Raw genomic sequence first — 23154 nt, forward strand, 5'->3', positions numbered from 1 at the left:
TGCATTAGACACATTTGTTTCCGTGTTGCCTTTTTCATCTCTCTTAACATTCATGTGGGCATATATAATCCGACTAAAATAACTGTACAAATGATAGATAAATCTACAATTAAACTAAATTTCCTAATAAGAACATATTTCTGATAATGTCAAAGCCATGTAATCAATCCGAGTATGAGTCAACAATTTTTTTTGCAAGAAAAACTGATTCTGTTGGTTATAGATATAGATCCTTTTCAGGAAGCTCCATGCCACCCAATCTACGAGGAAATGGACTGTAGGAGGAGGAGACTCTAGAAAAATCCATCAGTCACTCTATGGAAAAAGACCCATTTCAAATCTTGGAGATGATGGGTCAGCAGCACCATATTGATATAAAAACAAAGATAGGTATTTTTCATTATTATACCACCTAAATATACTAACTGCTCCAATGGTAGGGTAAGGGGGATAATGGAAGCTTTGGTGTTTTATATCTGTGCCAGCACTAATTAGCTGAAAAAATTGGGGCCACATAACATCTCTGGGACTTATTTAACTCACCCATAGAATGTAAAGGCTAGTTTGAATATACTTTAAAGTTCCTTCCAGTCTCAATTTAGATGACTCAATTTTTTGCTTCTGGTTAGTTCCTGTATCTGTTGAATCCTTTTGTGAGCACTTTGGGCTTCAATTTTTATTATAATTTTCAACTTTGTATGTATTCTAATTAAGACTTATGCGGAAAAATCTAGCATTAACATTATATTTGTCCTGGACATTTGACTAAGCAAAGTGCTTTAAAATCTCTTTATGTAACATTTTGTTACTTGGAATTGAGATTGTTCACAAGGACAATAATCAGTCTTTTTTTTTTTTTTTTAAGATTTTATTTATTTGCCAGAGAGAGAGAGAGAGAGGGAGAGTACAAGCAGGGGAAGTGGCAGGCAGAGGGAGAAGCAGGCTCCTTGCCAAGCAAGGAGCCCAATGTGGGACTCAATCCCAGGACCCTGAGATCATGACCTGAGCTGAAGGCAGACGCTTAACCATCTGAGCCACCCAGGCGTCCCAATAATCAGTCTTAATATTGGGAAAAAAGCTTATTTCAGTGTCTGTACCAGGTTCCTCTGCCCTTGAATAACCTACTTTACATGAGTTTTTTGCACCTTGTTTTTTTTTTTTTTAAGAATGACCACAGGACCCCATTATACACTTTTCCAAAAAGACAGATGGCCAACACACAGGAAAAGATAACTGACCAACATCACTAATTTTCAGAGAAATGTAGACCTGAAAAATAGAAAAAAAATTTTTTTGAAGATTAGAATACACTGAGTATCTTTGCATACAAATATAAGGAGAGACCTTCCTTATGGGTTGAAAGTCCAGTGCATGAAATATTCTAATCTGCAAAATGATTTAGGGATTCATAAAGTAAGTGTATGTACTTACTAAAGAACAGTGCATCTCATTTTTAAGAATCCAGTGTTTGACCCCATTTTTGTGGTTTGTATAGGAAGGAAGGTGACAAATTTAGCTAAGAGTTACTTTTCAATTATATAATAATCCTGATTTATAGTAAAATAAGAAATAAGAAATCTTTAAGAAATATTTAAGAAGAAACACTGAAAACCAATTTTACATAATTGTTGCATCAGTTCTACATTTTCTTTATTTTGTTTTTTTGTAAACCTTCCCATATCTCTGTTTTATTAGAAGATTCATGCCTTTTTTTCTTTTATCTTCTTTGTCAAGTTTCACATTCCTTAAGGGTCTCTGAAAGTCACAAAAGGTTAAGATTGAATTCTACTTGTTGGTTCTTATATTAAATGATGAATAATTCAATATTAACTGATGGTAAGTTCTAATTGTCTTCTCATAATCCTGACCAGCAAGGAAGAATACTAAAATCAGAATAAGAAGTCCTATATTTGATTCACAGGCAAGTAATTTTTGGATGCTGTTACCTTATTTGGAAAAATGTGTTTTCCATGTTCTATTGTGTGAATCTTAGACTTGCTTCTCAACAAAGCACTAAATCAGGACTACGTGGGCAGATTCCAAGAGAATTTCGAAGAAAACAGACTTGTCTGCAACCCAACTGGGGTACATCTCCACAGGCAGGTGAGTTGGTCACCTTCCTCAGCAAGGGGCACTAACCTCCAAAGATGAGGTTTCTGAAGGTTTAAACAGAGCAACTACCCTGCACATGTTCCTCATTTGGTGTCCACTGTAAATTCATACTCTTTTCCATCAGAACCTAGGTTTAAACACACTTCAGGTTCTCATCTTTTAATAGATTATTATCCAGCTTTTTTCAAAAGGTTATCTTGGAGAAACAATACCTACAAATGATTAGGCATTATTATGCTAGGACAGTCTAAAGAGTAGATTAGAATACAGGCTCTGGAAACAGAGATCATGTGTTCAAATCATGGCTCCAGCACTTGCCAGTTCCATGACGTTCTGCACAACTCAACCTCTCTATGCTTTGGTTTCTCATTTGTGAAAAGGAAATAAAATTAGCACCTGACTCATAGGATTGTTGTGGGAATTAAATGAGGGGTTAAACATAAAGTGCTTAGAACAGTGCCTGGCACATGTAAGCACTCAATAACCATTAGTCAAAATTTTTACCATTATGGACTTGTTAAAATTGAGCTATTTTAGGCACAGAGTTATTCTAAATTCAGTCCATGCAAGACATTTGGTCATCATAAAGCTATATATCATGGTCTTAGTAATTTTTTTTAAACATTTTATTTGTTTGACAGAGAGAGAGAGAGAGAGAGAGAGAGAGAGAGAGAGAGAGAGAGAGAGAGAGAGAGCGAGCACAAGTAGGTAGAGCAGCAGGCAGAAGGAGAGGGAGAAGCAGGCTCCCTGCTGAGCAGGGAGCCTGATGCGGGGCTCGATCCCAGGACCCTGGGATCATGACCTGAGCTGAAGGCAGATGCATAACTGACTGAGCCACCCAGGCGCCCCAGAGTTAGTAACTTAAGCCCAAGTTTAAGCTCACTGATTTATTCTTCATTGTATGCCCCTCAGATTTTTTGAGGATACATTAAAAAAATTAGATTAAAAAATCCTTCATTTGCTAAGTATTTAAGATATTTTGTGTATTTTTACTTTTTGACTCAATTTTACCCAAGAAAAATTTTCCTCTCTTGAAGAATTGCTGTTATTTCTATTAGAAAATTAAAGTTATACAAGATAGCACTTAGTGTCTGACAGTTTTAACCTACAAAAACTGCAGTTTCATAGGGTTCAACCCACTCTCATACCTTCATTTTTGCGTTGGCTCTCAGGAAATTATAACTAAACTTAAGGGTAAGACTGAAACATTTTTGGAGGAAAGTTGTATATACACAGTAATAAAATGTTCTTTCTACCCATGAATGTTGTTAGAAAGATCAGATAAGATAATGTAGATGAAAGTATTTTATAATTTAAATGAAAAAATTTGAATCCACTGACTCAAGTCACTACACAAAATTTCTCCCTACACTTTGTTACTTCTTAGACTCCTTTTAAACTGTAAACAAAGTCTTCAATTCTTTTTTTTAAATTTTATTTTATCATGTTATGTTAATCACCATACATTACATCATTAGTTTTTGGTGTAGTGTTCCATGATTCATTGTTTGCATGTTTCAATTCTTTTTTTAAAATTATTTTATTTATTTGAGAGAGAGAGAGAGAGAGAGCGACAGCACATGAGCAGGGTGAGGGGCAGAAGGAGAGGGAGAAGCAGACTCTCTGCTGAGTGGGGAGCCCAATGTAGGGCTCCATCCCAGGACCCTGGGATCATGATCTGAGCCAAAGGCAGACGCTTAACCGACTAAGCCATGCAAGCACCCCCAAATTCTTTTTTAAAAAAAGATTTGAAAGAGAGAGAGAGCGCCCATGCGCATGTGGGAAGGAGCAAAGGTAGAGGGAGAGAATCTCAAAAAGTCTCCCCGCTGAGCATGGAGCCCCATGTGGGCTTGATCCTACGACCCATGAGATCATGACCTGAGCTGAAACCAAGAGTTGGATGCTCAACCGACTGAGCCATCCAGGCACCCCTTCAAATTCTTTCCATAATATTTAGGGTAAGACTCGGAGCTAGTCCTTATTTAGTTCTCAAGCATCACTCTGGCCCCACGTCTCCATACTGAGACCCTTGAAAGTTCCCTGATCTGTTACCCTCTCACTTGTATCCCTGCCTGATCACATTACGACCTTGGTCTGGAATGTATATTCACAACATTCTGTCTGAATTTCCTCCTTTTCTCTCAAGATCCAGCTCAGGCATCCTCAGTTAAAATAACTGCCTAAGTTAAAACTCTTTAATCAAGATTATCTTATACCTGAACTATCTTAGCTTTCCAGGTGTCCTTATTTATAATTTGTCATTTCTCTAGTTCACCATCTAGTCTAAATCACAGGTCCCATCATATCACCATGGTGCTGAAAAATACAACTCTCCTTTGACTACAATGTAAGACCTAAAATCCTTAGCATGGAATTGAAGACTCTTCAATATGTCCAAGACTATCTCATAAGGTACAAGAGAAAAGATATGATGGAAATGAGGGGAAAAACATTTTGTAAACCTACCATTTTCTTTTAAGGGTACTTGGGATGAAGAATTTCCAGAACTATGCAAAGTCATTCCTGTGGTATAAATTAAATTATTAGACAGTTTATAAAATGATCAGATACTATATTAGTAATTTCTGTTAAATTCATAAAAATCAAAACATTAAGGTGGCAACATTTTTTTTTTTAATTTACACCCAGAAAAATGTCTTCCCACAATGGGCTTATTTACTGTTTCTAATGTCCAAGTTAAGCATATCAGCTTGTTTTACAGAATAAATTTAAACACAAATGTATTGTTTCTGGCAATGACATTTTGATATGTCAACTATGAAATGATGAAACTGAGTTTTAAAAGCATTTGTTTAAATGTTAAAAGAAAATTTAATATTCAGTAAGAATGAATAATCTTAATCAAAAAACAAACGTGGAAAATAAATTTTCTTTCATGAGTGAGTTTTATTCTGTGTTTTTCAATGAAATATTTACTATTCTTCATCTAGTATATTATGGATTTTTATGTAGATGAAAGCATTTCTAATGAAAATAGCTTAGAATCTATATGGGATCCCATTACATATGAATACTCTTTGAAAAGTATTTTCTAAAAGATTGAACTAGCATCTTCTTAGGCTATTTTCAACACATAGGGTGGTGACCTATAGAGTGAAATCTTGCCTTTTATCTCTTGAAAGTCTTTCACCAATTCAATTTAAATTGATGCTAGTAACATCTCTGAAAGCTGTGGAAGCCTACATTAATAAAGTAATGTTGCTTTCTGTAAATATCTACCAATTATAGAGTTCTCTTTTCATTTACTCGACAGATCTTCAATCCAACTACAGATAAAAAAATATTTTTTAACTTTGTGTAATTAGGATTAAATGATCAAGCGTTGGTCTAAGTGAGAGTTAACTAGTATTACAGTAAAACAGCAGCAGAAGAGGGTGTCCTTGTTTCTCTTTTGTCTCCCCAGCTGTCTCCTATTCTGAGTTCACACCTCTGTGCTTAAATATCTACTCTTCTTTAAGATTCCAGTGCATTTCCCTTTTAAGATGCATAAAACAACAGGAAACCTGAACTATTTATCTCATAAGATAGTATGTGTTTATAAACTTCTTTACTTACATACTTAATATGCCTCAGCTAGCTGGGAGAATTGGGGAAAAAAAAAAAAACTCTAATCAACTAAGAATTTCTACCTACCAACCACAGCACATTTCATAAAAATTATCTGGTTTGAGAGATAACTGCATTCACGCTAAGCTGAAAGTACCCTAAATAAACCTTTCTTTAAAAAATACAGTATGAGTGGAGCCCACTGCCACCGGCTTGTATAGAAAATCCAAAGGAAGGCTGTCCAAAGCCATGGTACCAGACTGTCTGGGTTCTCTCTCAGTATGACTGTCACAGTTTTTAACTGTGACCAAGAGAAAGTGAAGTAACAGTCTGTGCCTTGAAGTAATCACCTGTTAAATCAGTTTTTGATTTGACTTGGCACATTTTAAGTAGCCTAAAATTTCATATTCAAAAGCAGCTTTGGCAATTAGGACATAGAAGCAAAAATAATATATTGGTCACTAACATTATTTCTTTCATTTCACTATGAGCATGAGGTATGGGAGAAAGAAGGTAAGCTTGTTTATGCTGACCTATAACATATGCTTGACCAGGGTCTTCAAAGGATGAGGAGTCTGATTCCTGTTTCCTCCTTTCAGGACTTCTATTTAAACTTGCAACAGACTTTGAACTAAAGAGGGAAAAGGAAGGTAGGAGGGGGATGTGTCAATGTAAAAAAATATGGTGAAAATAATAAAACGTCAAAACAAAAACAAATGTATGAAATGTAGAATTTACAAATAATATGTAGTTGGGTAATTATGTTCTTACTTATTAAGTTTTGTGAATCCTGCCAAAGATTCTGTATCAGATCTTGCCATCTGGTGTAATGGTTTTCCTACCAACTCCGCAATGCTTTGTGGTGGGGATTCCATGTTAACAATGACATTTTTCCGATGAGGGTAGAGAGAGGCCTGACTGAGATCGTGGTACGATTTACTCATCCCTCTAGGCTTTTCCTCCCATGAAGCTTTGCCACTCTTCTCTTTTGCATTGTTTTGCAATGGCTGGTAAAGCGACAGCTCTGAGCAGGAGAGCCTCTTCAGAATCTCAGCTTGAACTGACAGAGGTCGAACGGCAAGTTTGTTCAGGGTGCTGCTGGCCAGACTGCCAGTGCTGATTGCTCGTCCCATATTAAATCCTCTAACGGACTCTGCTTGGAGATTCAGGCTCCTAAACGAAGCTCTCTCTACAAGGAAATAGGATGGCTTTACACGATGGAAACACCGCAGTACCTTTATGAGAAGAGTTATTTCGATAAATAAAATACAGCATGCAGTTTTTAATTGTTTTGATTGCCAACGTTAAGTAGCAGCTTTCCAAGTGTGGCAAGCAAGGATCTGAAAAAGGAGTTTGGTTTTCAAACCATCTCTCCATCCTTGTAGCTTTCTCAAGCCACAGCCTGGTCAGCATTTCCTACCTGATCTAATGAATCCTGAGCATCTAATAATGTTTGGGCTTCAAGCTTGCTGACTCTAAATTCCCAATTACGGGTTTCAGTTAAAAATGAAAATAACATTTGACATAGAAATTTCAATCCCAGTGGTGTCTCTGCTAAAATCCCTGCAAGCCAGGGACGGGGAGAGGGAGAGATGGAGCCTAGACAGGCTGACATGAAAAAGAAGCTATGCAGAGGAGAATTTTGCCCAGAGAAAAAGTTGAGTATTGTTATATTTTTTAAAGCTCATGGTAGATTGTGATGGTTGTACAACTCTGTGAATATACTAAAAACCACTGAATTGTGTACTTTCAGTGGCTGAACTGTAGAGCGTGGGAATTATGTCTCAATAAAACTGTTACCAAAGAGGAGGAGAAAAAACAAAAGCTTTTACAGAAAATTATTTCTTTTGTTATTTCATTACTATGCCAATCTCACCTTCCCACTTGGTTGACTTTTCATGATTGGACTGAGGCACAGGAGCCATGGGAAAATCAAGTATTACTTGCCTTCTTTCATTTTTTTGGTTTCTGTTAATAAACATGATCAAGGAGCTGGGGTTCTCATTATGCTTAAATTCCTTTCACTCCTAAATACACATCCAAAGTCTTTTAGAGGCTAAATTTAGAGATACTCTATGACAAGTGCTTGGCTTATTCTATTTTGTGAGAGCCAATGTAGTATTTGAGCATTTGAGGCTATTAACAAAAGCACTGTATCACAGAATTTTAGCATCAAAATCCTTTCATGTAAATAAAGGGCCAGGAGCACAAAATTTCAAATGATTTAGTTCATGCACTGGTAATCCACATTACAAGGCACTCCCCGTTTGGTGAAGTTGGGAAGTACCAACCCTATGTTGCACACTGTAAGGAAATACAGCTTGACCACCATGGCTGCAAAAACTTCCTTTTAAAAAGAAAAGATCAAATGATGCTGCTGACTTAGATCTTTAGATTCTGTTTCATTTACCTTCTAATTCCTAGGAAGATTAATAATTAATAGTTCACCTCAGGCATAAAGAGATAGGAAAACACAGGAGATTTTTAAAATGCATCAGAATGGAGTTTAAATAAACATGTTTCATTGTCAACAGGAAAATTCAATGTCCTTTCGCTGAACTGGAGTGGACACCAAATTAAAACATGAGAATAAAAATAAAATATTGGTTTAAAAATTCCCAGAATGATCTTTAGCTTAAAATAATTTTATTAGAGCAGATAACATGATTTCCATTTTCTTTTGCTTTGAGAGCAGACTGTAATCAAAGATGCAAAACTTGGTCTTACACAGATTCAACTACCAGGATATACCTTTATACCCAACAGGTTTCTTCACCCTTAAGGAAATGTAGACCACGCTTTGACAGAAAAAGGGACAGACTGCTTTGTAAATATCCAAGATTATGCTAGTCAAATCCATTCATAGCCTAGTCCTGGGTAAGACTTAAAATGGTGCATATATTCACTGGACGGGAGCATAAACTATCAATTTATCTGATCTGTCCTTTATCCCTTTCACCTGGAAAGGACTCCAATATGGACTGCCAGGATGGGAAAGGACTTTAGAATGAGCCTACATCCTAATACTAGTGTTTCAGATTTGAATTCAATGGTTGGCTAGTTCCACACAGAATCTGCCATCCACACTATCTAATCTCTGTGCAATTGTTCAATCCTTTGTACTATTTGATATTTCTTTATATCATCAACTTAACTGTATGCTCTTTTGAGGAGAGCAACTTCATTGATTTCTGTTATTCCATAGCACCCAGCATCATCTCTCTTACTACTTACAAGTAGTAAGTGCTCAATAAATGATTATTAATCTTAAGTTCATTCTATGCAAATTAGTTTTTTCATCAAATAGAAATGAAAAGATCAGGGTTCCAGGCTCATTTGACCTCTGAGTTTAGGTGAGACACTATGCTCTGAACCTGTTTCCTCACCCAGTAAAATTTGGGACTAAAAGGCCTCTAGGGTTCTAGCACCAACATTCTATGATGCTATAGAAGTAACATATATTTGTCAGCCCATCAACCTCCTATAGACAACACCAGTTATTTTCACTTGTCTAATACAGTTAATTAAGTAGGCAGGTAGTTACTTCTAAGCCATTTTAAGCAAAAAAATAATTCCTTTGAAGGTTTAACAAAATCTGGGAAAAGCTGTAGATAACACCGTCTTAAAGTGCTTTCACATATGAGTTCAAGGATACACAGCTGTGTATTCCTTGGTGCAAACCTGTGAGATACATAGGGTATTCCCACTCCATGGATGAGGAAAATGAGACTCCTAGAAGTCAGTTACTTTCCTACGGGGTCATTATACTACTATTAGTAGTGGTAAGACAATATTGATGATGGTGATGATAACAATAATGAATATTTATTCAATACTTACTCTGTGCCAGGTACCTTTAAGGTGCTTACATGTATGCATTCATTTCATCTTCACAACAACCTCACGATGTAGGTATTATCATTATGATAATCACTTTATAGATGGGGAACTAAGGCAGAGTTTAAGTGCCTACCCAAGGTTTCAGAGCTTATAAGTAATAGAGCAAGGTTTGGATCCTGGCAGTCTGGTTCCAGAGTTCATGCTGTTAATTAACTACTATACTATTTTTTCTTCAGTATAAGAAATGCTGAGGATGAAAGGCTGGCTTTGTAGTTTTGTCTTCTGATTTTTTTCATAATAGCACATTATACTACGTCTGTAATGATGCAACCTTCAATTGTTCAATTTTGGTTTGTTATTGACTAGAGTATTAGTCCAAGTACGAATACTGATAGCTCTAATAAGTTTGATATTTCACTGCACTTTTAAAATATGTAAGAGCATACAATTTTTTAGCAGAGCAAAGTAGGTAAAGAAAAGGAATAATGAGATTACTTTACAGCAGTAGTTACCATAATTTAGCATGCATTAAAATCATTACTGCAGAAAGCCAGTTAAAATGCAGATTCCAGGGACCCAATACCCAAAGATGGTGATTCACCAAATTTCAGGTAGGTTTCTGGAATCTTCATTTTTAATAAGCATACACCCCTACCATCTTGACTCTGAAAGGCTGAGAAACATCTATTCATAAGCTGCCATCACCCCAGTCTGATTCTATAGGGAATACATTTTTTGTAATATTTCAGGATGTGAGAAAGTTTGGATACAGAATTCATAGGACTCTGCTACACAAGGTCATCAGTGCTATTCCATTAAATTAAAAAATCTAATTCTTCGGAGTATTTCACAGAAGTCTATAAGAATTTACTATGCAGAACTAGATTCTGTATAACTTTAATCTCTTCATGTGGTCTTGCAGAGTAAGTTTTAAATATTTCAGTTCTGACGGAGATATTTTTTTTCAGAGCTGAATTAGTTACTTCTGCTGGTTCCTTTTCAAAAGGAACTGAAATCACTCTTCTGACCATTTATACTGGGCATGGGGGTTACTGATCTCAGTCGCTGAAGAGGGACACACTCAAGTAAAACTAACAGGTGGGAAATCTGCCACCCCAAACTGTTATGCTATGTAACACATCACTGGGTGCATGCTCCCCTTGCCCCCTGCCTTGTTTCTTTTTTCACCCTCACCTGGAAAGCCCTTCCATTTATCTTCAACCTACTTAGTTACTTTTGTCCTTCAAACTCCAGTTCAGGGGTCACCATTGGAGTATTCTGGCCTCTGATCTCCCTCTTCTTGCTGTAGATCATGTAGTCTGTACGATATAATCTGTTATTAAAACCTGGACCCTCTGATGTATATTATTATTTCATGTATGTTTGTCTTACCTTCCCAAATAGTAGTTAACTTTACTACGGGTAGAGACAATGACCCAAATACCATATTTACATCAGATAGCCTCATGATTAGCACAAAATAGACATTTCAACAGGTGCTCCCTCACTGATCTGGGGCGCAGTTTTCAAAATGAACATGAAGCTGAAATCTTGGCTTCATTTGTGGCATTTTTATAAAGCTGACTTAGTCATTTAACATCTGTACACATTGTAACTTACATTCTAGATGTGGAAATTCTTTTAAAATTTGTGGCAAAAACCAAGCTCGTACCCTGATCATCTGACACAATTTGTTTCTCCTTACCGATATCCTGGGCATCCTGGTTGCTCTGTCTTGCTCTCATCTGCAGCTGGAACTTATGCTGGGAAGAGCAGAGGTGTAGCAGGTACTGGCACACCTTACTGTTGTCTGTCTGGAAGGCATGTTTTATTCCATCTGATGTATTTTGCAATGTGATTTTCTTTTTCTACAATATTAATCAGGGGTACTATAATTAGGAGGTTTTCCTAACACATAACTAAATTCTGTAAACAATAATTAGTAAGTACAAATATTATTTTTATTTCTCATTTAACACTCGTTAAGCATGAGTGTTCCTTGACCTGCATCTAAAATAAATATAGAAAAACAGAACCCTGTTATTTTAAGAGATTCAGCAAATAAATCAAATTAATATCATTTGTCACTTTCAGATACTGTAGCCTAAATCAGACAGTATACCAGCTACCAGCAAGGGAAAAAGTTCTTTTAATGAGATTATTGGTATTTTGAGTTTACTGCAATGTTGACAAATACCGTAACTGTTTGAAAAAGACATTACAAAAATATGTTCTTCGTGGGTAAGAAAATGAAATTCAACAAAAATTGATTTATTAAAAGAGCTGTGATTCTGTCAGGAAGAATTTTGGCAGCCTGAAGGCTGAGATGGAAATTGTGAAAAGTTAAAAGAAAATGTGAGAATAGAGAGCACTGGGTAACATGGCTGCTGGGATGAGAGATAAAACACATCAATATTTAGAGACAGAGTGATTCTTGCATTCAAATTCAGGGGAAACAGGAGAACCATCGGTTAGTGTTATCTCTTCTATGTTTCTTGAAAAATAAACGTCTCTTGTGTAAAGAGGGCATCCCAAAATGTTGCAACCTCTCTGGTGAGGCTTGCAGATGATTCGTACATCTTAAAAAACTAGCATTCAGCATGCCAGGAATCTAAGACTAATGTCTCTGAAGAACTGCTTAAGTCCAATTAGATTTTACTCCAGCTGTCGGCTGCTTCTGCTGTGTAAATTATTCCCTCTATCTACTAATGTCCCTTGTTTTCAAACGCAGGAATAGCCACAGAGAAGTCAAATTTGGTGAGGCTCACAAATGACACAATAACAGAATATTACTCAAACTTCAATCATGCAGGTGCCTTCTTCATAATTTCTGATCTTGTTAATTTATAAATTTTTTAAAAAAATATTTTATTTATTTATTTGAGAGAGAGAGAGAGAGCACAAGCAGAGGGAGTGGCAGGCAGAGGCAGAGGGAGAAGCAGGCTCCCCACAGAGCAGGGGGAGCCCGATGTGGGACTCGATCCTAGGACCCCGGGATCATGACCTGAGCTGAAGGCAGTCGCTTAACCAACTGAGCCACCCAGGCGCCCCAATTTATAAATTTTTAAATTGACTTTGCTTATATAAATTCACTTAAACTTTATATCACAGCTACAAATACAAAACCAGTACCACTTGCCATAAATAGAATCCAGCTATTAAAAATATGTAATCAGGGGCACCTAGGTGGCTCAGTTGGTTAAGCATCTGCCTTTAGCTAAGGTCATGATCTCAGGATCCTGGGATAGAGCCCTGCCTGGGGCTCCCTGCTCAGTAGGGTATCTGCTTCTCTCTCTCCCTCTGCCCCTGGCCCTTGCTCATGCTATCTCAAATAAATAAATATTTAAAAAAGTATATGCAATCAGTGCAATAAAAACAAAATAAGGTTATTAAATTCTAGCTGGATATGTTATCAGTGAAATCTCTGGGACCCTGTTCTCTCTTTCTTAAAAAAGGAAATCAGCAAGTATAAAAGAGGAGTTAAAAGAATCAGTAGCACCAAACTAGTCTCTTGACTATCAGTAGTATACCTAGTGACAATTCAAATAGTTGGGGAATTTTTTTTCCAAACAAACATAACCACTGTCAAATAATTCCCCAGGATATTTTTCTCCAAAGTTGTAAAGCTGTACAGGTTTGAAACAAATTATGAGAATAATTGATTCTAAGTATTTACTGATAAAATGGACAAGAAATGTGTCCAAGGGAATTCAATTGTGAAAGATGAGAAAGGCGAAGGAGGGTGACATTTCAATCTCCCCAGAGGCTAGTTGGGAGGGGCGGGAAGGAGGGTTAAAAAAGGAGCTCTGTGTTGGGGAAGGGACTCCGGGATAAACAAGTTTTGTTAAACACAAGAACAGTCTGCATGGGACTGTGGTCTATTCTCTATTACTAGAGATCTTTAAAAATGAGCTAATCAAAGCTAGTTCTATATATGGCAGGGCTGGTGTGATGGCTTGGCTAACAACAGAAAGCTGAATGCTAGACAATTTGATTTGTTGCCTTTTCTAAATTGGCCTAAATTAGATTTGTATTTAATTAATCTAAGGTTTCCTACCGATATTTGCTCTGCTAGCATTTCCACTGGGGAAGGTAAACTATACTAGGGCGATTTCCTCGTCTTGACAATCTTGGGAAGATGAGGCTGTCTGGGCTTTCCTGAGAGAACACATTATCATCTGGCAATCTTAGTGGTACCTCTGGGTTTCACAGGAAACCAACCAACTAACCAAGTCTAGAACTGATTTCAAAGGTCTCTAGGTTGAAAATTAACCAGGGTAAGTTGGGACCTTGAGATTGATATCCTTATAAACAGTATTCCAGTGAGACCATATTTCAGCCCAAATATGAATTAGAGATGTCAGTAGTCTCTGAATACCATTAGGAAAACAAATAAATATCTTAACATATTTTTTTATTCACCTCTGGGGCTTCTCAATTGCATTTCAATGTTCAGACACTCCAACCACTTCCAAAATCAAAATATGCTTTTATGGCTCACTAACTTTCATAAACTTGATATTCTAAAACTTTACCTCCATATGGAATATACACTAAAACTTAAAACTGCAGAAAGTTCTGGGACATTAAAAACATTTTTAGGGGCGCCTGGGTGGCTCAGTCGTTAAGCGTCTGTCTTTAGCTCAGGTCATGATCTAGGGTCCTAGGATCGAGCCCCGCATCGGGCTCCCTGCTCAGTGGGAAGCCTGCTTCTCCCTCTCCTACTCCCCCTGCTTGTGTTCCCTCCCTCACGGTCTGTCAAATAAATAAATTAAAATCTTTAAATAAAAAAAAAGTTTTTAGTTCATAAAATCCAATAAATCTCTGGACCGCTAAAATTCAAACATAGTTGCTGTGAGGAGCCCATTATTGAGCTAGACAAAATTTACGAGGATTAAAATAATTATTTTTCAAAATATATTAGAGGGGTTTCTCCATGTGAGAAGTAAGTATCCCAGAATTAAGTTCTGAATTAATAGAAAGTCAACTTGGTTGTAATTTAACTAAGTCAATTGAGTGTGTAACCAGCTGGGAATGTATATTATTCTTTTAAAAATCACTTCCTGAGAAAACTAAAACCAAATAAAGATCTCAGTAATACTTCCTACAACTAAGAAGAGTTAAATAGTATTAAAATGAAAAAAAAAGTATTAAAATGTATTAGCCCTACCAAATAGAAGGGTCTAAAGTTTACTTAAGGATAATCAATTAGTATGTAACATTTGAAATTGACAACACATATCTTAAAATATTATGAAAAGGAGTTTAAATGGACATACGGAAAAAGAAATCTTCTTGGTTTCCCTCCATGGAAAGCGAAGGACCAGTGTGCGAACTCCATTGTGAACCTCAAACACAAGGACACCTTTAGAACAGACTCCAAGCAATATTCCAGTTTGTGACTTTTTCTCAGGGTGCACTCGATGAAAATGAACTCCATATTCTGTCAGTCTTTGGCAGACCTGTTAAACATCAATAGCAATGCACCTTGGTAAAGGGTGACAAAGATATAGAAGGTGTACCACTGTAGTTTGATATGGAAAGGATAGTCTTTTCAACAAATGGTGCTGAAACAAATGGATATTCACAGGCAAGAAATCTTGACCCTCAATTACACCCACTATATGAAAATTAACCCCAAATGGGTCACTGATCTAAATATAGGAATTAAAATCATAAAGCTTAGAAAATCTTTATGGGTATGGGTTTGACAAAGATTTCTTTGTGGGACATAAAAAACATGAACTATAGAATAAAAAATTGGTAAACTGAAACTTCTGCTCTTCAAAAGTCAGTGATAAGAAAATATAAACGCAATGGGGCGCCTGGGTGGCTCAGTAAGTTAAGTGTCTGACTCTTGATTTCAGCTCAGGTCATGATCTCAGGGTTGCACGATAGAGCCCTGTATTGGCTCTGCACTCATTGGGGAGTCTGCTTAAGATTCTCTCTCTTCCCCCCCATCTCCCTCTCTCCAAAAAAAAAAAAAAGGAAAGGAAAAGAAAATATAAAGGCAGGCTACAGACTGGGAGGTAAATATATATCTGATAAAGGAACTGTATCCAGCATATATAAAAAGCATGTATTTCTCAGCAATAAGGAGACATATAACCAGATACAAAGATGGGCAAAAGATTTTATTAGACACTTGAACAAAGAAGATACACGAATGGCAGATAAACACATGAAAAGATGCTCACCATAAATAGTAATTAGGGAAATACAAATTAACCTCACCACAATGATATACCACTACTTACCTATTTCAGTAGTTAAAATGAAAAAGACTGAGCAGACCAAGTATTTTGAGGATGTGGAACAACTAGAAATCTCACACATTATTGGTAGTACTGTAAAATTGGACAACTACTTTAGAACAATTTGGCATTTTCTTATAAACATACACTTCCCATAGATCCCAGCAACCCTACTGTTAGGTAATTACTCAAAAGAAATAAAAACCATACGCTCACATCAAAATGTGTATTTGAAAGTTTATAAAAGCTTTATATCCATCAACTAATGAAGAAATAAACAGGTTGTTTATCTGTGCAGAGGGAAACTACCCAGCAAAAGAATGACAAAAAAACCCACAAAAACCAAAAACAAACCAGCAACAACCAAAAAAATCCCCCAACAACAAAAAAACCACCACCACCAAAAAAACTGATACCACGGATGAATCTCAAAAGTATTATTTCTAAGTGAAAAGAGCAACTTTTCTACATAATGCATAATTCTACATAATTGTGCTACAATTATGTATGTAACTTTTCTACAACTACATAATGCATAATTCTTTTTATGAAATTCTAGACAAGAAAAAACTATGGTGATAGAAAGGAGGTCAGTAGTTGCCAAGGGCTGGGGTGGCAGTGGTGGGGGATTAACTGCAAAGGGACGTGAGGAAACTTTTTTGATTTTGGAAATGTGGGTTAGCAAGTCTTTGTCTTCACAGATACTTGTAGGGCTGGGAACCTTGGCTCTCTTCAATATGGAGCAAATGGAAGGCATAGTGTTACATACTAGGGGGTTGAACCAGGAGAATGTTCTGAAAGTTTCTCTTCTCAACAGAATATTATACTTTCTATTCTTATTGGAAGTTAACACAATACTATCTTTCCCGATCATAAATGGACTATTTATCTGAGGTCTCAAAGAAAGCTGATGGCAGAACTGGAACCATAAAGCCATTTTTTTCTGACCCCCTTCCATTATGTGAATTAGTCAGCATTCATGAAATACCGTTTTTAAAGGATGTAATTGAATTTTAAGCCTTTTAAAAAACAAAGCAAAATAATTCTATCAAAAAATTCAGTTGTTGCTTCTTTACAATGTATCTTGATACATTTATATTGTATCTTGAGTACAGAGCAGAATAAAGGCAGAGAATTTATAGCCATGCAGATATAGGGTTCGAATTAGTTTTGCCCCACCTACCAGCCATTGACTTTGGGAATATTACATTTCCTCTTTGAGCTTTAGTCCTCTCTTTCACAGGATAATTAAAATACCATGATTTTAGTCAGGAATAAATGAGATGAGATAATGCATAGTATCAGTTATTGGCACTTGAGCTTTTAGATACATATGTCCTCCAACATTTCTTGCTTACTTTGAAAAAGATATAAACTTTATCATTTGTAATCTTGCATGCTTACCTTTAAAAATTCTAACTCTGTCTCTTTTTCAGAAGCTCCCACATAGGTATTATGCAATTTTGGTAACTCTTCTTTAACATAGGATAAATCAAGTTTCTCCATCACTCTGGGAGGCAAATAATGCTCCAGTCTAAAATAAGACACACCATGAACCTAGAAGAGAATGTTTTTATAAGCAATTCTGTTTGCCCTCTTCCTTCTATCTTAAAGTTCTTGCCTCAACCAAGAGGTAAGACACTTTTATTTAGACTGCTCCCTGAGGAATGAGTTTTAAAGGAAATGCATCATTCTTTCTCTTTCACTCGGTGAGGTAAAATGGCTGAACTGATTAGCAAGCTTAAACAGACAAGACAACAAGGGCCAAATGTCACTACAGTTAGGGTTAATGTTGTGAAGGATGCTACTCAAGTGGCACTGACTCTTGCCCCTTGCTTCCTCTTAGATCCACTTTTTTCAGGAACAACTGGCCTCAAACATCTGTTTTCTGTACAGTGAACTCTGCTAGGTTCTCAGCCCATTACTGCATGGATCCATGTGGAAGGCAGAAGATCCCTTTGACCCAGATTTGGTTGGTAACCCTTGTGCCTAGTATCTATTAATTAGAAATTGGGAGAAAGAAGGGTAAATGCTAGATATCCTGAAACTGTGAAACAGGAAATTTTACACAGAAAAAAGAAAAAGAGAGAGAAAAGGCTACACTGTATGACTTAACATACCAATGTACGTGGGGAATCTGGTCACTCTAAGGTACCAAACTAGCCTCAAAACTCTCCAGATATTGGGGTGCCTGCGTGGTGCAAATGGTTGAGCATCTGACTCGTGGTTTCAGCTCAGGTCATGATCTCAGGGCTGTGGGACTGGAACCCCATGTCAGGCTCCACGCTCAGCGTGGAGTCTGCTTGAGATTCTCTCTTGCTCTCCCTCTGCCCCTCCTGCACATTCTCTCTCTCAAATACATCTTAAAAACAACAACTCCAGATCTAAATAGCAAACACATCATCCAGGTTCAGTTTTTAATTATGCTGAGGATAAAAATATCATAATGAAAGTGGCCCTGGAGAAAAAAAAAATAAATCCTACCTCTGGTTGATAATCTCCGTATTCAGCCTGGAGAGCCAAGGATGCCAGCAATAAAGAAGTCTCATCATCACAATGCATCCTCTCCTCCAAGATATCCTTTCGCAGTTGAAGATAATACTGATGACAGGTCAGGGTATGTCTGGAAAAATAAATGCACACTAAACATCTAAGCTTTACCTTGAATCTGGAGAGATTTTTATTATTGGCATATAAGTTGAGTTCCCAAGATGGTTTATTATTAATCGTTTAAGGCACAAGAATTTAATAAACTATGTGGAAGGAAATATTTCTTTTATGATAGAGAAGACATTTACTGAATCAAATAATTCAGTATCAGTAAACTAAAGGGTCCAAAGACCAGAAGCCGAAAAGATAAAACTAGAAACTTGTGTACTCACTGTATTAGACTAACATCATCCATGAAAAATTTAATTCGGAAAAACAAAGTAAAATTAACAGCGGCTTTGCTCTTTTTCTTTGGTTCTTCTTTCCATCCCTCTGGGGCCACTTTGGTTAATTTTAAATCAGGATCAACAAAGAAATATTCATTATCTAAAACAGAATGAGAAAACACTCAGATAAAAATACTTCAATGTTTTCTTCTGATTCCCAAGTAGTTTTTTTTTTTTTTTTTGCGGGGCGGGGGGAATCAGACTTGCACAAAATAGTTTCACACAAGAATAAAACAAGATTGTTGGGGCGCCTGGGTGGCTCAGTTGGTTAAGCGACTGCCTTCGGCTCAGGTCATGATCCTGGAGTCCCGGGATCGAGTCCTGCATCGGGCTCCCTGCTCAGCAGGGAGTCTGCTTCTCCCTCTGACCCTCTTCCCTCTCGTGCTCTCTGTCTCTCATTCTCTCTCTCTCTCAAATAAATAAATAAAAATCTTTAAAAAAAAAAAAAGAATAAAACAAGATTGTTAAGAATATGGCAGGGAGGGCGCCTGGGTGGCTCAGTTGGTTAAGCGACTGCCTTTGGCTCAGGTCACGATCCTGGAGTCCCAGGATCGAGTCCCGCATCGGGCTCCCTGCTCAGCAGGGAGTCTGCTTCTCCCTCTGACCCTCTTCCTTCTCGTGCTTTCTATCTCTCATTCTCTCTCTCAAATAAATAAATAAAATCTTTAAAAAAAAAAAAAAAAGAAGTATGGCAGGGAATGCTGAGGGCAACTGCCTACAGATTGGGGGCAATAGGATATGTCTGAGTCTTTTAAGATAGGGTTCTAAAGGCAGACAGAACTAGATTCAAACCCACCACATCACTTACTATCTGTGCGACACTGACTAAATTATTTAACCTTTCTAGACATCAATTTTCTTGTCTGTAAAATCAGGATAGTGCTAATTCCTGCCTTATTGTATTATTGTAGGGATCAAATGACCTAAGCCATATAAAACACTTGGTAAAGCATGTGGCATATGGTAAGCATTCAATAAATATTATTTATTATTTATTATTATTGAGCTTCCAACTGAAACCTAGGAGAAAAAATACTCATTTGATTTTTTTCATTTTGTAATTCCATCTAAATATTATTGACTCTTTCCAAATAAAAGGTTTTCAATAAAATCTGACTTATCCAGAAGGTTCAAGAAATTAGGTGTACTATAAACAGAAATTCTGATTAATTATTCATGTGAATGGTATTACCTGATTAGTCTAAACTTGTAAGTAGTAAAGTGACAGAACATTAGTAGGCACTAACTGAATGTTTACTGGATGACTCTACAAAGTGAACTATTAGTTTTTAAGAAACAAGAATTCAATAAACTAAATTGAAGGAAACATTTCTTTTGTGAAAAAGGACATTATCCTAATCTTGTAGGGTTTTAAGATAATTTGATCCTCAACTGCAATTTATGGTACTCTGTTGCCTAAGGTAAGTTAAATTTTGAGGTAAATAGGAATTTGAAATATTGAAGAATAATTTATAAATACAATGATTTATTGAAGCCCAACTCCAAAGCAATAAGAAGCTATGGAAATTCTAACTGATAAATAGGAGTGATTTCTACTGAAGCTCTGCTCTGAGGCCACTGGGAATGCCACAAAGTTCAGTGCATGTAAAGTTTAAAAAATATGTAAAATGATGTATTTGCAGTCACGAAGTGAAAACATTTAAAAGACACTATGTTTTTAGGATAGTAGGCTAAAGAAACTGATGTGGAGATTCAGATAGGATCCTGCTATATATTTAAATTCAGATTAGCAGAATACTAATTTCTAGAGTACATATATAGGCAACTGACATATACAATGGTCCCCAAAATATAATAACTAAAATCCACTTTAGTATACTGAGCTTAAAGGTCAGGTATAGAAGATGCTAAAAGACACAGCTATTAAAACAATGAACCTAGGGGCGCCTGGGCGGCTCAGTCATTAAGCACCTGCCTTCGGCTCAGGTCATGATCTCAGGGTCCTGGGATCGAGCCCAGCATCGGGCTCCCTGCTCAGCGGGAAGCCCGCTTCTCCCTCTCCCACTCCCCCTGCTTGTGTTCCTTCTCTCGCTGTGTCTCTCTCTGACAAATAAATACATAAAATCTTAAAAAACAAAAACAAAAACACAATGAACCTAGTTAGGAGAAGGGAGTTCACAACTCCTACCTTCTCAATGCTGACATGTTCATGTAGTTAACATTTCCCAAAACAAGCTGGGCAATAACAGGTATGAAAGCTTGTTGCCAAGTTTCCATACTACACCCTGAACTTAAAATATCTTGGTACCTTTGAGGGTAGCTAAAGCAAACAAATGATGTTCCACTAAGCCGATGTGGGCCACAATCATATCAAACACATCTTTACATATAGTTTTGGTATCACAAGTCAGTTCCAGTCTCTGCCCACTCAGAAGCATTATGTTTACTTTTCTTCGGTTATCTTCATTCTTTCCTTTCTTGGCCTACAGTTGAAAAAAAGAAAATGAATGACATCCATTAAAGTAAACATTATAAGAATTTTAACTTTTTTTAAAAAAGTCATTACTGAAATTATTTTCTAAGTGACACAAGTTGGTTTTATTACTTACAAGGATAGACCGTGGCAAATCCAAAGATATGAATGGCTCAATCGTCATCTTCACAAACTCAGGGCCAAAGAAATTCTGCGAATTACATAAGTAGAATCAACAGTTTTTACCTTTTAATCTAGGTCTTTCCTTAGAAGGCAAATATAATAATAATAATAATAATAAATTACATGTAAAGCCACCACAATAGAACTAGGTGATCTGAAACAAATGTAGCAACATTTAATAAAGAAGTATGGTGGCTTTTACGAAGGACAGGAATGGAATATGCCTTACACCTAATGTAAATAGAAGTTCTTCCTCAGTTTCACTTTTTACCAGTGATGTCAAATGTAAAGCCTTGCTTCATACTGTTTTACAAATTTTGCATTTTTTGGCCTTCAGATAAACTCAGACTGTCAAAAAAAAATAGTAGCCTTAATTACTGAAGTAATATAGAGTTATCAAGCTCATGATAAGGATTTGGTTTAGTACTGCTAAGGTGTGAAGTGATTGAACACAATCTCATTTTGTTTTAGAGAGTGGTATTTCACGTATCCTATAAATCATAGTTAAAGGACATCTACTTTGTAATTACAAAATACACATATCCATTCATAATCATGTGCTTGGAACTCTGTGACACTCACTGTCTTGTTTTTTTTCTAAATAGTTGACAGGGATATTACAGATATCAGCCTTTGTTCCCTATTGCTACTCCCAGTGAGAAAACATTATCTCAGGAGACAGGGGAGACTCAGGAGCTGGGGAAAGTGGAGTCCACACACTTCATTTACTGCTTCTTAATCTACTTTTTGCCTGTACCTCTTGTATATGCAGAAGTTTCTGTCAAAAGTGGTAACTGGTTGAGGAAATAACTTAAAAAAAGTTAGATTCCAGGGGGGAGCAGGATTCAGAACAGACTGAAAGATAATGTGCAAATGGGCAAAAAGTAAAATGAAAGGGCTAATCTTGAGGCCAAAGGCAGGTGGTGTGTGTGTGTGTGCATGTGTGCACGCATGAGCGCATGTGCAGTAATGTGCATGCATGAGTTTGCACTCAGGAAGTTTACTGGAGTTTTATTTTTGTTGGTTTCTTCTTTGGTTGCTTGATGTGGGAATTCTATCCAATTAACCAAGTGTGGAACATGTGACAGATACCATTTAAGTAAAACATTAACTTTACGGGTTTGTTAATACTCAACCAGCCAGTAGGACACATTTTAAATGAGAAAAGAAATAGAGCAGAAAAAAAGAAAATGGTCTGCCTTGGGGAATACAGAATCTAATACAGATCAACTAAAGCTACAGTGTATAAACAAGTTAAAATGTCTCTGTACCAAAAGTAACCCAGAAAAAATCAAATATTTATGTTTTGGGAAAGAACATTAATTAAATGGTGTAATTGTTCCTTCAAATACTAGCACTGCTCCTCAGCACTAAAAACATACCCTTCCTGCTCTTTTCAGAAAAAACACGTGGTCCTTTAATGACCACCAGTTCACATTCTGTAGTCACTGATATAGTATGTCTTTGATGAAGAGATGTTTGTTTTTGAAATAGCCAGAAACTGACTGCCTAAAAGGAAACACAGGTTTTTAGTGAGATGGCGCATAACAGTGGCATACTGTGAAGATAGAGGATACCATTTATGAATCTCTAATAAGCTATGTTCTACATTAGCTCTCTAAAATTATGATTTAGGAAAAATGTGTATATATATACATATATATATGTGCTCGTTATAGTTTATACGTGCGTTTAATTACTGGAAGCCCACATTATTTTGTATGATATCTTGCCTAGTTCTTAATTTTGACAAAGATATTGGTGATAATGATAAATCGATGAGGGCCTATTGAGTTTCTTCCTTTCAGCTTAATCATATTTTATTGGA

At 36.6% G+C, this 23154-nt stretch overlaps 1 protein-coding gene across 9 annotated transcripts in view; it reads right to left on the reverse strand.

The window, feature by feature from the left end:
• Positions 1–23154, reverse strand: part of PTPN13 (protein tyrosine phosphatase non-receptor type 13) — a 204168-nt gene that overhangs the window by 56225 nt on the left and 124789 nt on the right. For 7 of the 9 annotated variants that reach the window (XM_088021120.1, XM_028124190.2, XM_028124186.2 and 4 more), the window contains exons 11-20: positions 21280–21354; positions 20979–21153; positions 18656–18809; positions 18258–18396; positions 17178–17330; positions 14799–14981; positions 11225–11387; positions 6451–6868; positions 6213–6310; positions 4579–4635 (exon numbers count right to left, since the gene is read on the reverse strand). In XM_088021120.1, coding sequence (XP_087877246.1) covers positions 4579–4635; positions 6213–6310; positions 6451–6868; positions 11225–11387; positions 14799–14981; positions 17178–17330; positions 18258–18396; positions 18656–18809; positions 20979–21153; positions 21280–21354 — 1615 coding nt within the window. The remainder of the gene's footprint in view (positions 1–4578; positions 4636–6212; positions 6311–6450; positions 6869–11224; positions 11388–14798; positions 14982–17177; positions 17331–18257; positions 18397–18655; positions 18810–20978; positions 21154–21279; positions 21355–23154) is intronic. The other 2 variants (XM_028124191.2, XM_028124189.2) reach the window with 1 other exon arrangement.

This window comes from Eumetopias jubatus, unplaced genomic scaffold, assembly GCF_037043125.1.
Source record: "Eumetopias jubatus isolate StellerSeaLion01/CBP00866 unplaced genomic scaffold, mEumJub1_p1.0 scaffold_2, whole genome shotgun sequence".
In the NCBI taxonomy this organism is placed as follows: domain Eukaryota; kingdom Metazoa; phylum Chordata; class Mammalia; order Carnivora; family Otariidae; genus Eumetopias; species Eumetopias jubatus.